Raw genomic sequence first — 16,137 nt, forward strand, 5'->3', positions numbered from 1 at the left:
ATGAGGCGTCCCGCTGCGGTGCCGCTCCTGCTGCTGCTGTGTTTTGGTGAGTGACAAAGGTGCAGGGTCGGGGAGCTGCAGTCGCCCAACAGGCCCCGCTGCACTGCCTGAGGCTTCAGCTCAGCCCCCTACTCCCTGGGACAGGCCAGGGCTGTGGGACAGGCCATCCCTCCTGCCCCTGAGCAGGTGGGAAGGCTCTAGATGTGTCAACTGGGGAGCCCAAAGTGGGGAGGGCAGGGTGGGAGGTGTGCACACAGGCCGCAGAGGACCCCACTGCCATAACTGGGCAAGGCCTCCTCCCATGCCTCTCCGTGGGCTCTGGTGTGCCAGTTCTGGCCAGGCTCCCTGCTTCCTGCCACTTCATTCTCTCCAGCCTCTCCCCCCATTCTCTAGGTGAGGACAGAAGCCTCGTATGTGCAGGATGTGAACTCAGGCTCCAAGTGCCTGGACCATCATTCTTGGGGTGGGAGGGTGGCCGAGCCAGGGCTGCTGCCTGTGCCTGGAAGCCCCAGCAGGCTGGCTGCGGGCTCAATAGAGAGCTGGGGGCAGGGGGTGCAGGTGGCAGAGGGCCCTATCCCCTGCTGACAGAGGAACTGGCAATGCGCCACTGTGCCGTCTCCCAGTCCTGGGTCAGGGATAGCAGGTGCCAACCAGGGGGCCCCACCTGCCAGGTCCTCCCTGCAGGTCAGGACACTCTCTGTCAGGGAAACCCTCTCACATTCCTGGGCTAGCCTGGCCAGCCCGGCAGCCACCACACTTCCCTGTCCTCAAGTCACCTCCCGGGGCTGGGTCGGGTCATCCCAGGCTGCAGCTTAGCCAGGACTCCTGGCTTCCTAGTTCTCCTGGGCAGGAGGGCACCAGAGTGGCCCCTCTGGCCCGGCCTCCCCCACCCCATCCCCCCCAGCCTCCCAGCACAAGGATGATGGTGCCTTCTGAGCGAGCCATCTGCACAGAAGGTGGAAGGCAGTGACTGCCCCTGAGCGGGGTGAGGAACCAAGGTCATTGCCAAAACTCTTGGGCAATGAGTTTAGCAGTTGGTTCACCAACAGCTATGACCAGAGGCTGGACTCCTGGATGCGTCCTCACCCCCAGCCCCAGGGTGGCACCCCCACCAGGTCTTTGGCTGGCACCCACTAGAGTCCTAGGCTTCACCATCCCCACCAGCTACCAGCGAATCACAGGCCCAGGCCCCAAACAATGCTCCCGACATCCCCGGCACCCCTGTCTGTTGCTTCCAGCCCCCACAAGGCGCCCACCCTGGAGGGCTCAGCTCTCCACATCACCCATTTCCGATCAGCCCCCACAGCCACACTTGTGTCTCTCCACACATTTCCTGAGCTCAGGTCCCCCAGACGCAGCCTTTGCCTTCTTGGAGCTCCTGGGCTAAGATAAGACTTGATTCTGGCTCCAGGGTGTTGTAGGCAGAGCTCCCATCAGAAGGACAGAGAGCTAGAGAGAGAGTATGGGGCTTCCAAGATAGACAATGCAAGCAGCAAGGAAGGCTTCCTGGAGGAGGCAGCATTCAGTTGGGCCTTGATCTCTAGATCAAGACTAGGACTTGGCTGGGCGCCGTGGCTCACGCCTGTAATCCCAGCACTTTGGGAGGCCGAGGTCAGGAGATCGAGACCATGGTGAAACCCCGTCTCTACTAAAAAATACAAAAAATTAGCTGGGCGCGGTGGTGGGCACCTGTAGTCCCAGCTACTTGGGAGACTGAGGCAGGAGAATGGCATGAACCCGGGAGGCGGAGCTTTCAGTGAGCTGAGATTGTGCCACTGTACTCCAGCCTGGGTGACACAGTGAGACTTTGTCTCAAAAAAAAAAAAAAAAAAAAAAAAGAAGACTAGGATTTACAGAGACTAGGGGAAGGGCATCCAGATTGTGGGGTGAGGGGAGCAAGCACTCACAGGCCAGAAGACTCTGCCTAAATGAGAAGTACAGGGTCACTTCAGGAAGGAAGGATCTGCACGGGGAGGAGGCATCGCTGGAGGGGGCAGTGCTCAGGCCGGGAGCATAGAGACACAGCTTCTGCAGACTCCCAGAGGGTGAGAAGGCCTGACAGTATGCGCTCTTCTGCAAGCAGGATCCTCAGGCTTGGAAGGAGCAAGGGGTCGGGGTTGGGGGGGGGGTCAGGGAATAACCCTCCTGGGGGTGTTTGCATTTTAAAAGGGCACCTAATTAGCACAAATTAATGAGCAGAGCATCCAGGGCAGACTCTCCATTTCCCGTTGCTCCTGACCCCGCATCTGCAGGGGACCCCTTTGCCTGCCCTGCACCTTCTCTACCTCCTCCTCCTGCCCATCCACAGCTGCCCCCTCGCAGCTTGCTGCCTTATTGTCCAGCACCCCCCAGGGGTGTCTCTGCCCACCAATGGTGTTGGGGAAGGTGCCCCCCAGACTGTGAGCCAGACAGGAAGGAAGAGGATGCCGTAAAAACCCTCGGGGTGCTTGAGCACTCCATGGCCACTTCCTGTCCCCACAGCCCCTTGACTTCAGGGAACTGGTTATCTTTTCCAGGCGGAGCGAAGACATGGTCCATAGCAGCCAGGCTGGGTCCCAGAAGGCACTGGAGGTTAAGGGGAAGCTGAGGGCCGAGATGTGGGGAGGTGCCTGTTCTAACCCCCCGCCCAGCTACGGGCAAATCTGCCCCCACAGAAGCAGACGCACGGAGTGCAGGGGTGGTGAGAGGACTCAAGGCCAGGCAGTTCCAGGCTTTGCTACCCCTGGGGCTGTACACTGTGGTCCTGACTGGGGTCTCCAAGCTGGGGTAGAGGCTCCAGTGTTTGGTTAAAGGCCCAGCAAGAGGTCCTTTGTGTCCTCGGTGTGGGAGGCAATGTCCCATCCTTGGTTCCCCTGAACGATCCCATACCTTACTTCTCTTCCTGGCCCCTCACCGTATCCGCCCCAAAGTCCCCCTTGCACAGTCCAGCAGGGGGTCCTGGGTCTCGCCTGCAGAGCCTGCTGCATGCCTGGGAGAGGGGTCAGCTCTTGGGACTCTGGAATCTTGACAAGGCTGATCTCTGGTGGCCAATGCAGACCACTGTACCTTCTCTACCCCCCTGAGGCCAGGGAGAAGCCTGTGGGGCTCAGGCCTCAGCCTCAGGACCAAAGTGAGACTTGGGGAAGAAGACCTGCCCATTCTGGAGCAGACTGTGAGAGAGCCTGGGCAGCTCAAATGCAGAGACAGTTCCTGGGCCTCTTCTGCTCCAAGCTGTTCCAGGAGAAAAGGCCAACCCCACAGTGTCAGGGCTGAAGGCTGGACCCTCCCCAGAAACTTCCAGACAAGGATGGGTGGGGAGTGTGGAGAGAGAGAACCCTTGCCAGGATGAGAAGGGGACATCTAGCCTGGGGATCCCTTCACTGGCACCTCCTGACCGGCTCCCCATGTGGCAAGGAGCATCCACCCTTGCAGATAAGCTCTGGCCCATGGGCCTGGGCCTGAGCATATGGCAGAGCCAGCCCTGGGGGGAAACTGCAGGCCCTTGGGCTCTCCTGTGAGGTCCCTCTGTGGACTGTCCTTCTGGAGTCCTCCGGAGCAGGGGAGGGTCAGTGGAGAGGGGCTGCATGGTTGGGGAGGGTAGGCCAGGCTGCACCTGGCCTGGCTGATCACCCTCTCCTCACTTCCAGGGTCTCAGGTGGCCAAGGCAGCAACAGGTAAGCACCCAAGGCCCTGGGGTGGGAGGGACAGGAGCCGGCTGGACTGAAACAGGGACACTCACACCGAGAGGGAATTTGGAACGCAAAGGGCACTGGAGAATTCCAGAGGAGGGGAAAGTGGGGGCTGCGTGGAACTGGAGCCCAGAAAGGAGAGGAGGAGGAAGGTCCACATGGGAGCAGGATGGCCAGCACAGAGCATTGAGGCGCAGCGCAGGACAAGGGTGGCGGGGTCTGAGGATCACCCTGAAAAGTGACCGGCCCCCTCTGGGTGGCTCCCTTGCAGAGGGCATGACACCCGTTCCATCCTTCCAGGTGCCTGTTTGGGTCAGGCCCTAGGACAAGACCCTTCCCGGGTTATCTCAGTGTCTCTGTGGCCCCCACGAGGCAGCTGTTAGGTTGCCCTTCCCCGCATGGAGAGCCAGACTCAGGGGGCAACTAGGGAGGGTCTGCCTGTATCCCAGGCTGCCCAGAAGCTCAGGCCTCGCACTTCCCCAAGGTCTTCGGGCAGGTCAGGGGCAGGAGGGCCGAGGACTGGAGTGTGAGGCTGAGGGCTGAGCCTCGGCCATGGAACCAGCCCCAGTGAGCGCCCCCACCCACACCCCATGCTCCCCCAGCCTGTGGGCACACCAGGATGCTGAACCGAATGGTGGGCGGGCAGGACGCGCAGGAGGGCGAGTGGCCCTGGCAAGTCAGCATCCAGCGCAACGGAAGCCACTTCTGCGGGGGCAGCCTCATCGCGGAGCGGTGGGTCCTGACGGCCGCGCACTGCTTCCCCAAGTGAGTCCGCCCGCCCCTGCCCCCGCCCGCAGCGCTGACAGCGCCCCGCGCGCGGCCGGTTCAGCACCGCGGACAGCGCCCGCCGCGCCAAGTCCTGCGGGTGACCTCCCTGGGGGCTCCTGGTCCAGCCCCGCCTCCTTTCCAGCCAGATGCTTCCCTTAGGTCCAACCCCAGGGCTAACTTCCAACTGCAACCGCTGCTCCCGCCCGCGGGAGGCGCCTCGCACGGCCTCCAACCCCCTCCATCCCCTCCACCCACTCCCTGTGGGTCCCTGCGGAAGCCGCCGGCAGGTTCTGCACACCGGCCTGTCCTGTCCTTTCCCCATCCCGCATACACCTCAGCTCCACGACACTCTTCCCAGGAGGAACTCTGCTCACAAAGCCCAAGGACCAGACAGAATGGCCCTTCCTCCCCTCACCCACATGAGCCACCCCAGAAAGCCCTGAGCAGAGGCCAGGCCACCCAGCCCTCTGCCGTGTATGAACCACCTGGCCCCACACCTTCTGTGTGTCTCAAGTTCCTCACCTCACACCTCACCACCACAGCTCTAATTATTTTAAACCCCACATCTTTTTCTTTTTTTCTTTTTCCTTCTTGATCTTTAAAAGAGTATCATGACAAAAAACCCACATCTTAAATTCAGATACTCATGGCCAGGCACGGTGGCTCATGCCCATAATCCCAGCACTTTGGGAGGCCAAGGCGGGCAGATTAGTTGAACCCAGGAGTTCAAGACCAGCCTGGGCAACATAGCAAGACCCTATCTGTACTACTTAAAAAAAAAAAAATACCCAGGTGCAGTGGTGCCTGTGGTCCCAAGTACTCAGGAAGCTGAGGTGGGAGGATGGCTTGAACCCAGGGGTTGGAGGCTGCAATGAGCGACAATTGTGTCACTGCTCTGCAGCCTGGGTGACAGAATGAGAACTCTGTCTCTAAGGGGAAAAAAAAAATCAGAAACTTGGGCTGAGAGAGGGCAGGTCACCTGCCAGAGGCCCACAGGTGGTGCTGGCCCTGCTGCACCTGGAGGGTAGTTCTCTCCCAGCCAGCCTTTCGGGTAGGCACTGTGGCTGTCCCCATAGCACAGATGCGAAAGCTGCGTCACAGAGAACTTGTTAGGTGACTTCCCCAAGGTCACACAGCGGCCAGGGGTGGAGGTGGAAATCTGAGGAGGGCGGTCTGGCTTCAATGTAAACATGCATCACTGCTACACCTGGCTGTCCTAGAGATGGCTCTCAAAGACAGCATGCAGAGAGAGGTGTGGGGCACGATGGTGGCCAGAGAAGGAGCCCCAGCCCCTCCTGGGCCTGTCCCCACATGAGGGGCAGCCTCACACGGCCTCTCTGCTTCTCCCGCCAGCACCTCTGAGATGTCCCTGTACCAGGTCCTGCTGGGGGCAAGGCAGCTAGTGCAGCCAGGGCCGCACGCTGTGTATGCCCGGGTGAGGCGGGTGGAGAGCAACCCCCTGTACGAGGGCATGGCCTCCAGTGCCGACGTGGCCCTCGTGGAGCTGGAGGAACCAGTGTCCTTCACCAATTACATCCTCCCCGTGCGCCTGCCCGACCCCTCGGTGATCTTTGAGACGGGCATGAACTGCTGGGTCACTGGCTGGGGCAGCTCCAGTGAACAAGGTAAGGAAACACGGCTAGGAAATAATGAGGGATGTGCCTCAAGAAGGCCCAGGGCGGCTTGGGGGCCACTCTGAACCCACAGTCTTCCTGTTGCTGTATTAATACACACACCCGGTCTCTGTTCACATAGGTGGGGCTGAGGGGAGCAGCAGCAGACCCAGAAGGAAGAGGGGGTGAAGGGAGACGGGGACAGAAAGGGCCCAGCCTGCTGCCTGGAAGGAGGGAGGATGTCTGCCCCACAGTGCCCTAGGCCAGAGATAGTCTAAACATGAGGAAAGGGCAGGCAGGAAGGAGTGGTGGTTCCCGAGGCCGTGGGTTCTTGATGAGGAAGTCTGTTGAGCCCCGGGCCGTTCTGACCCTCCCCAGACCGCCTGCCCAACCCGCAGATCCTGCAGAAACTCGCTGTGCCCATCATTGACACGCCCAAGTGCAACCTGCTCTACAGCAAAGACGCCGAATTTGGCTATCAACCTAAAACCATCAAGAATGACATGCTGTGCGCCGGCTTTGAGGAGGGCAAGAAGGACGCCTGAAAGGTGGGAGCAATGTGGTGTCCACGGGGACTCAGTCCCCGCCTCCGGGCCCAGGGCAGGGTGGGATCATGCCCTGCTCCATGGGCTGTGCATTCCACCAGCTGAGCAGCTTGCTTCGAAAAAGCAGATTCCGGGCTGGGCGCGGTGGCTCATGCCTGTAATCCCAGCACTTTGGGAGGCTGCAGCAGGCGGATCACGAGGTCAGGAGATCAAGACCATCCTGGCTAACACGGTGAAACCGTCTCTACTAAAAATACAAAAAATTAGCCAGGCGTGGTGGTGGGTGCCTGTACTCCCAGCTACTTGGGAGGCTGAGGCAGGAGAATGGCGTGAACCCGGGAGGCGGAGCTTGCAGTGAGCCGAGATCACGCCACTGCACTCCAGCCTGGGAGACACAGCGAGACTCCGTCTCAAAAAATAAATAAATAAATAAATAAATAAATAAATAAATAAATAAATAAATTTTATAAGCCTACAATTAAATACATTATATTTAAAAAAAAAAAAGGTAGAGGCCGGCGCGGTGGCTCACGCCTGCAATCCTAGCACTTTGGGAAGCTGAGGCTGGTGGATCACCTGAGGTCAGGAGTTCAAGACCAATCTGGGCAACACGGTGAAACCCCGTCTCTACTAAAAAAATGCAAAAAAATTAGCTGGGCATGGTGGCGGGCGCCTGTAGTCCCAGCTACTCGGGAGGCTGAGGCAGGAGAATGGCGTGAACCGGGAGGCAGAGCCTGCAATGAGCCAAGATCATGCCACTGCACTCCAGCCTGGGCAACAGAGCAAGACTCCATCTCAACAAAAAACAAAAAACAAAAAACGAACATACTATAACTTAAAGAAACAAAACAAAACAAAACAAACAAAAAAAACCACCAGGCGTGGTGACTCATGCCTGTAATCCCAGCACTTTTGGAGGCCGAGGCGGTGGATCGCCTGGGGTCAGGAGTTCAAGACCAGCCTGAACAACACGGTGAAACCCTGTCTCTACTAAAAATACAAAAATTAGCCAGGCATGGTGGCGGGCCCCTGTAGTCCCAGCTACTTGGGAGGCTGAGGCAGGAGAATGATGTAAACCCAGGAGGCAGAACTTGCAGTGAGCTGAGATCCGGCCACTGCACTCCAACCTGGGCGACAGAGTGAGACTCCGTCTCAAAAAAAAAAAAAAAAAAAAAAGAATGGACTTGAATATTAATAACTAAGGGCCGCTGGCCAGGTGCAGTGGCTCATGCCTGTAATCTCACTTTGAGAGGCCAATGCAGGCAGATTACATGAAGTTAGGAGTTTGAGACCAGCCTGGGAAATATGGTGAAACCCTGGCTCTACTAAAATTACAAAAATTAGCTAGGTGTAGTGGTGGGCACCTGTAATCCCAGGTACTCAGGAGGCTGAGGCAGGAGAATTGTTTGACCCTGGGAGACAGAGGATGGAGTGAGCCAAGATCACACCACTGCACTCCAGCCTGAGTGAGAGAGCAAGACTGTGTCTCCAAAATTAATAATAATAATAATAATTAAGGGCATTTTTAGAAGTTGGATTATCTTCAATATTTAGTCATTAATTTTCTCTTAAAAATTTGGGAAACATTTTGCCTATTCCTCAAAAAATTAAATGAAGAATTCCCATTTGATCCAGCAATTCCACTTCTGGGTATATTCACAAAAGAATTGAAAGCAGTGTCTAAAACAGATATCTGTACACCCAAGTTCAAGCATCATTATTCACAAAAGCCAAAAGGTGGAAACAGGCTGGGCACGGTGGCTCACGCCTATAATCCCAGCACTTTGGGAGGCTGAGGCGGGTGGATCACCTGAGGTCGGGAGTCCGAGACCAGCCTGGCCAATATGGCGAAACTCTGTCTCTACTAAAAATACAAAAATTAACTGGCCGTGGTGGCATGTGCCTGCAATCCCAGCTACTAGGGGGGCTGAGACAGGAGGAACGCTTGAACCTGGGAGGCAGAGGTTGCAGTGAGCCGAGATTGTGCCACTGCACTCCAGCCTGGGCAACAGAGTGAGATTCTGTCTCAAAAACAAACAAACAAACAAACAAAAAACCATAAAAATCTTTCTGGATTTTAACGCCCTCTTCATTTGTTGGGTGGTTGCTGTGAGGAAGGGGCCTGTTCTCAGCCTTGGGTCCGTGGGCTCCAGGCACAGGGACATGGAGGCGAGTCTGGGTTCCTGATTCTCTAATCGCCGGCGTGGCTGTGCCTTGTTCCTCAAGAGCCCAGCTTTCCCTGTCGTCCTCTTGACTTTTGTCACTTGCTTGAATTTTTTTTTTTTTTTTGAGAGGAGTCTCGCTGTGTGGCCCAGGCTGGAGTGCAGTGGCCCGATCTCGGCTCACTGCAGGCTCCACCTCCCGGGTTCACGCCATTCTCCCGCCTCAGCCTCCGAGTAGCTGGGACTACAGGCGCCCGCCACCACGCCCGGCTAGGTTTTTTTTTTTTTTTTGTATTTTTAGTAGAGACGGGGTTTCACCGTGTTAGCCAGGATGGTCTCGATCTCCTGACCTCGTGATCCACCCACCTCGGCCTCCCAAAGTGCTGGGATTACAGGCTTGAGCCACCGTGCCCGGCCAACTTGCTTGAATTTAAGGCGGAGCCACCCTTAGAAGAATGGGCTTAAAAGGAGGGTTAGGGAGCAGACACCAAGGAACACAGAGAAAGGTGCCAAGAGGAAGTAGTTACCTGAGAGGCTCTAAGACTGCCTCTGAGAGCCCACCAGTGACCCGACCATCGGGTGCTGGAGAAATGTGGTCACCCAGACACTTTGAAACACTTTCTGTGGTTTATAATAATAATAATTATTATTATTAATTTTTTTTTTTTTGAGACGTGGTCTCACTGTCTCCCAGGCTGGAGTGCAGTGGTGTAATCTTGTGTCCCTACCATCTCCGCCTCCCGGGTTCAAGTGATTCTCCTGCCTCAGTCTCCTGAGTAGCTAGGATCACAGGCGCCCACCACCATGTCCGGCTAATTTTGTATTTTAGTAGAGATGGGGTATTTTGTCTTTCACCATGTTGGCCAGGCTGGTCTCGAACTCCTGACCTCAGGTGATCCGTCTGCCTTGGCCTCCCAAAGTGTTGGGATTACAGGTGTGAGCCACTGCACCTGGCCCATCGCGGTTTATAATTAGAGATTATCTGCTAAATGATGTCCTGTCCTCTCCCTCACACTGTGAGGTGAGGTCTGTTTGAGTCACGTCTGTATTCCCCAAACCTGGGACGGTATTGGGCTCAAATCCGTTCAGAAATGATTGACTGAATGAATGAATAAATGAATGAATACGTTTGGAGTCTCCTCTTCCCACTCCGCCCTCCCTCGTTCCCTCGTTCCCTCCAGCCCCCCAGGGACTGCCCAGCCCGCCTCCCACCCCCGACCCGGGAACTCCAGGGACTAGAGCGGGAGGGGCGGGGAGGGTGGGAGGGGGCGGTGGAGGCGGAGAGGTGGGAGGGCAGGGCTAGGGAGGGCTGCTCAGGGAGCCGGAGCCGCGACCAGGAGGCTGGGAGAGCCCCGCCCGCGCCCCGGACGTCTGCGCCGCGCCCCGCGCCCACCAGAGGGCAGCACCACGACGCGCGCGGACAAGGCTGAGGCGGGAACGCCCTCACCCCCTAGCCCCGCCCGGAGCCGCCCGGGCCCCGCCCCGCCCACGAGTACACCCCCGGCGCCGGCGGGGAAACTGAGGCCCGGCGCCCCCGACCCCGCGGCCCGGCCCCACTCTGGCTCTGACGTCAGCTCCGTGCCCCAAATAACTTCCTCCCCGAGTCTCTTACGCCGCGGCGCCGCGCCCACAGCCAGGCGGCAACACCGAGACTGTCACCACGGCCCGGCCTTCCCGGAGCCGCTTCCGCCCCGCCTGGTGCCGGGAAGCACCCGTCCCACCCGAGGGACGGCAGCCGGAGCCAGTGTCGGCCACCTGGGCCGGGCTGACGCGCGCCTGGGGGACTTCTGGGGCCTGGTGTCCCGGGAGGAGGGTCGCTGGGGCCAACCCCGGAGCCCGCCCCATGTCCCATCGCCTCCCCTGCCCTCGGCCCCACAAACACCCCTGTCCCTGACTTTCCCACCAGCGCTGCCTAGCCCCACTGTGTTCCGTCGGCGCTCAATAAAATACTGAATGAGGCCGGGCGCGGTGGCTCATCCCTGTAATCCCAGCACTTTGGAAGGCTGAGGACCGATCACGATGTCAGGAGATCGCGACCAGCCTGGCCAACATGGTGAAACCCCGTCTCTACTAAAATACAAAAAATTAGCCGGGCATGTTGGCGGGTGACTTTAGTCCCAGCTACTCTGGAAGCTGAGGCAGGAGAATGGCTTGAACCCGGGAGGCGGAGCTTGCAGTGAACCGAGATTGCGCTCCAGCCTGGGCGACAGAGCAAGACTCCGCCTCAAAAAATTAAAAAAATAAATAAAATAATAATAATGAATGAAGCTGGACGGACTTCGCGTGCACCGCGGTCAGCTTGGGGTGTGCTGGGTGTTCAGGGTCCAGGAACCAAGGCCAACGGCACCCCGCGCCGCGCTGACTTGAGGGGTCTGCCCGGGGGTCTCAGGGTTCAGGGCCAGGTCACAGAGGAGTCGGCTCTGGGCGCTTCCTTCCTGAGGAGAGGAGCTGGACAGGCCGGGCCATCGGGTTGGGCAGCATAGCCGGGCCTGTGCTCATCTCCAGCATAAAACTGCATTTCATGGAGCCTGCACCTCGCTCCTGCTTCAACACTTCTGCCACCGCCGACCCCAGCCCTGTGCCCCAGCCAGGCCTGAGGACATGAGGCGTCCCGCTGCGGTGCCGCTCCTGCTGCTGCTGTGTTTTGGTGAGTGACAAAGGTGCAGGGTCGGGGAGCTGCAGTCGCCCAACAGGCCCCGCTGCACTGCCTGAGGCTTCAGCTCAGCCCCCTACTCCCTGGGACAGGCCAGGGCTGTGGGACAGGCCATCCCTCCTGCCCCTGAGCAGGTGGGAAGGCTCTAGATGTGTCAACTGGGGAGCCCAAAGTGGGGAGGGCAGGGTGGGAGGTGTGCACACAGGCCGCAGAGGACCCCACTGCCATAACTGGGCAAGGCCTCCTCCCATGCCTCTCCGTGGGCTCTGGTGTGCCAGTTCTGGCCAGGCTCCCTGCTTCCTGCCACTTCATTCTCTCCAGCCTCTCCCCCCATTCTCTAGGTGAGGACAGAAGCCTCGTATGTGCAGGATGTGAACTCAGGCTCCAAGTGCCTGGACCATCATTCTTGGGGTGGGAGGGTGGCCGAGCCAGGGCTGCTGCCTGTGCCTGGAAGCCCCAGCAGGCTGGCTGCGGGCTCAATAGAGAGCTGGGGGCAGGGGGTGCAGGTGGCAGAGGGCCCTATCCCCTGCTGACAGAGGAACTGGCAATGCGCCACTGTGCCGTCTCCCAGTCCTGGGTCAGGGATAGCAGGTGCCAACCAGGGGGCCCCACCTGCCAGGTCCTCCCTGCAGGTCAGGACACTCTCTGTCAGGGAAACCCTCTCACATTCCTGGGCTAGCCTGGCCAGCCCGGCAGCCACCACACTTCCCTGTCCTCAAGTCACCTCCCGGGGCTGGGTCGGGTCATCCCAGGCTGCAGCTTAGCCAGGACTCCTGGCTTCCTAGTTCTCCTGGGCAGGAGGGCACCAGAGTGGCCCCTCTGGCCCGGCCTCCCCCACCCCATCCCCCCCAGCCTCCCAGCACAAGGATGATGGTGCCTTCTGAGCGAGCCATCTGCACAGAAGGTGGAAGGCAGTGACTGCCCCTGAGCGGGGTGAGGAACCAAGGTCATTGCCAAAACTCTTGGGCAATGAGTTTAGCAGTTGGTTCACCAACAGCTATGACCAGAGGCTGGACTCCTGGATGCGTCCTCACCCCCAGCCCCAGGGTGGCACCCCCACCAGGTCTTTGGCTGGCACCCACTAGAGTCCTAGGCTTCACCATCCCCACCAGCTACCAGCGAATCACAGGCCCAGGCCCCAAACAATGCTCCCGACATCCCCGGCACCCCTGTCTGTTGCTTCCAGCCCCCACAAGGCGCCCACCCTGGAGGGCTCAGCTCTCCACATCACCCATTTCCGATCAGCCCCCACAGCCACACTTGTGTCTCTCCACACATTTCCTGAGCTCAGGTCCCCCAGACGCAGCCTTTGCCTTCTTGGAGCTCCTGGGCTAAGATAAGACTTGATTCTGGCTCCAGGGTGTTGTAGGCAGAGCTCCCATCAGAAGGACAGAGAGCTAGAGAGAGAGTATGGGGCTTCCAAGATAGACAATGCAAGCAGCAAGGAAGGCTTCCTGGAGGAGGCAGCATTCAGTTGGGCCTTGATCTCTAGATCAAGACTAGGACTTGGCTGGGCGCCGTGGCTCACGCCTGTAATCCCAGCACTTTGGGAGGCCGAGGTCAGGAGATCGAGACCATGGTGAAACCCCGTCTCTACTAAAAAATACAAAAAATTAGCTGGGCGCGGTGGTGGGCACCTGTAGTCCCAGCTACTTGGGAGACTGAGGCAGGAGAATGGCATGAACCCGGGAGGCGGAGCTTTCAGTGAGCTGAGATTGTGCCACTGTACTCCAGCCTGGGTGACACAGTGAGACTTTGTCTCAAAAAAAAAAAAAAAAAAAAAAAGAAGACTAGGATTTACAGAGACTAGGGGAAGGGCATCCAGATTGTGGGGTGAGGGGAGCAAGCACTCACAGGCCAGAAGACTCTGCCTAAATGAGAAGTACAGGGTCACTTCAGGAAGGAAGGATCTGCACGGGGAGGAGGCATCGCTGGAGGGGGCAGTGCTCAGGCCGGGAGCATAGAGACACAGCTTCTGCAGACTCCCAGAGGGTGAGAAGGCCTGACAGTATGCGCTCTTCTGCAAGCAGGATCCTCAGGCTTGGAAGGAGCAAGGGGTCGGGGTTGGGGGGGGGGTCAGGGAATAACCCTCCTGGGGGTGTTTGCATTTTAAAAGGGCACCTAATTAGCACAAATTAATGAGCAGAGCATCCAGGGCAGACTCTCCATTTCCCGTTGCTCCTGACCCCGCATCTGCAGGGGACCCCTTTGCCTGCCCTGCACCTTCTCTACCTCCTCCTCCTGCCCATCCACAGCTGCCCCCTCGCAGCTTGCTGCCTTATTGTCCAGCACCCCCCAGGGGTGTCTCTGCCCACCAATGGTGTTGGGGAAGGTGCCCCCCAGACTGTGAGCCAGACAGGAAGGAAGAGGATGCCGTAAAAACCCTCGGGGTGCTTGAGCACTCCATGGCCACTTCCTGTCCCCACAGCCCCTTGACTTCAGGGAACTGGTTATCTTTTCCAGGCGGAGCGAAGACATGGTCCATAGCAGCCAGGCTGGGTCCCAGAAGGCACTGGAGGTTAAGGGGAAGCTGAGGGCCGAGATGTGGGGAGGTGCCTGTTCTAACCCCCCGCCCAGCTACGGGCAAATCTGCCCCCACAGAAGCAGACGCACGGAGTGCAGGGGTGGTGAGAGGACTCAAGGCCAGGCAGTTCCAGGCTTTGCTACCCCTGGGGCTGTACACTGTGGTCCTGACTGGGGTCTCCAAGCTGGGGTAGAGGCTCCAGTGTTTGGTTAAAGGCCCAGCAAGAGGTCCTTTGTGTCCTCGGTGTGGGAGGCAATGTCCCATCCTTGGTTCCCCTGAACGATCCCATACCTTACTTCTCTTCCTGGCCCCTCACCGTATCCGCCCCAAAGTCCCCCTTGCACAGTCCAGCAGGGGGTCCTGGGTCTCGCCTGCAGAGCCTGCTGCATGCCTGGGAGAGGGGTCAGCTCTTGGGACTCTGGAATCTTGACAAGGCTGATCTCTGGTGGCCAATGCAGACCACTGTACCTTCTCTACCCCCCTGAGGCCAGGGAGAAGCCTGTGGGGCTCAGGCCTCAGCCTCAGGACCAAAGTGAGACTTGGGGAAGAAGACCTGCCCATTCTGGAGCAGACTGTGAGAGAGCCTGGGCAGCTCAAATGCAGAGACAGTTCCTGGGCCTCTTCTGCTCCAAGCTGTTCCAGGAGAAAAGGCCAACCCCACAGTGTCAGGGCTGAAGGCTGGACCCTCCCCAGAAACTTCCAGACAAGGATGGGTGGGGAGTGTGGAGAGAGAGAACCCTTGCCAGGATGAGAAGGGGACATCTAGCCTGGGGATCCCTTCACTGGCACCTCCTGACCGGCTCCCCATGTGGCAAGGAGCATCCACCCTTGCAGATAAGCTCTGGCCCATGGGCCTGGGCCTGAGCATATGGCAGAGCCAGCCCTGGGGGGAAACTGCAGGCCCTTGGGCTCTCCTGTGAGGTCCCTCTGTGGACTGTCCTTCTGGAGTCCTCCGGAGCAGGGGAGGGTCAGTGGAGAGGGGCTGCATGGTTGGGGAGGGTAGGCCAGGCTGCACCTGGCCTGGCTGATCACCCTCTCCTCACTTCCAGGGTCTCAGGTGGCCAAGGCAGCAACAGGTAAGCACCCAAGGCCCTGGGGTGGGAGGGACAGGAGCCGGCTGGACTGAAACAGGGACACTCACACCGAGAGGGAATTTGGAACGCAAAGGGCACTGGAGAATTCCAGAGGAGGGGAAAGTGGGGGCTGCGTGGAACTGGAGCCCAGAAAGGAGAGGAGGAGGAAGGTCCACATGGGAGCAGGATGGCCAGCACAGAGCATTGACCGGCCCCCTCTGGGTGGCTCCCTTGCAGAGGGCATGACACCCGTTCCATCCTTCCAGGTGCCTGTTTGGGTCAGGCCCTAGGACAAGACCCTTCCCGGGTTATCTCAGTGTCTCTGTGGCCCCCACGAGGCAGCTGTTAGGTTGCCCTTCCCCGCATGGAGAGCCAGACTCAGGGGGCAACTAGGGAGGGTCTGCCTGTATCCCAGGCTGCCCAGAAGCTCAGGCCTCGGACTTCCCCAAGGTCTTCGGGCAGGTCGGGGGCAGGAGGGCCGAGGACTGGAGTGTGAGGCTGAGGGCTGAGCCTCGGCCATGGAACCAGCCCCAGTGAGCGCCCCCACCCACACCCCATGCTCCCCCAGCCTGTGGGCACACCAGGATGCTGAACCGAATGGTGGGCGGGCAGGACGCGCAGGAGGGCGAGTGGCCCTGGCAAGTCAGCATCCAGCGCAACGGAAGCCACTTCTGCGGGGGCAGCCTCATCGCGGAGCGGTGGGTCCTGACGGCCGCGCACTGCTTCCCCAAGTGAGTCCGCCCGCCCCTGCCCCCGCCCGCAGCGCTGACAGCGCCCCGCGCGCGGCCGGTTCAGCACCGCGGACAGCGCCCGCCGCGCCAAGTCCTGCGGGTGACCTCCCTGGGGGCTCCTGGTCCAGCCCCGCCTCCTTTCCAGCCAGATGCTTCCCTTAGGTCCAACCCCAGGGCTAACTTCCAACTGCAACCGCTGCTCCCGCCCGCGGGAGGCGCCTCGCACGGCCTCCAACCCCCTCCATCCCCTCCACCCACTCCCTGTGGGTCCCTGCGGAAGCCGCCGGCAGGTTCTGCACACCGGCCTGTCCTGTCCTTTCCCCATCCCGCATACACCTCAGCTCCACGACACTCTTCCCAGGAGGAACTCTGCTCACAAAGCCCAAGGACCAGACAGAAT

The 16,137-nt window shown here is 59.2% G+C and overlaps 1 protein-coding gene and 1 pseudogene across 1 annotated transcript; both read left to right on the forward strand.

The window, feature by feature from the left end:
* LOC139361582 (serine protease 27-like) lies at positions 1–6,594 on the forward strand. The gene is made up of 5 exons (XM_071090164.1): positions 1–46; positions 3,627–3,653; positions 4,271–4,433; positions 5,790–6,061; positions 6,428–6,594. Exons 1-5 carry the CDS (start codon positions 1–3, stop codon positions 6,592–6,594), a joined length of 675 nt encoding a protein of 224 aa, XP_070946265.1.
* An 8,930-nt stretch (positions 6,595–15,524) lies between these two features.
* Positions 15,525–16,130, forward strand: LOC139361581 (putative NAD(+)--arginine ADP-ribosyltransferase Mav; annotated as a pseudogene).
* The last annotated feature ends 7 nt before the right edge of the window (positions 16,131–16,137 follow it).

The sequence above is a fragment of the Macaca nemestrina genome, unplaced genomic scaffold (genome assembly GCF_043159975.1).
Source record: "Macaca nemestrina isolate mMacNem1 unplaced genomic scaffold, mMacNem.hap1 Scaffold_647, whole genome shotgun sequence".
NCBI classification, from domain to species: Eukaryota; Metazoa; Chordata; class Mammalia; order Primates; family Cercopithecidae; genus Macaca; species Macaca nemestrina.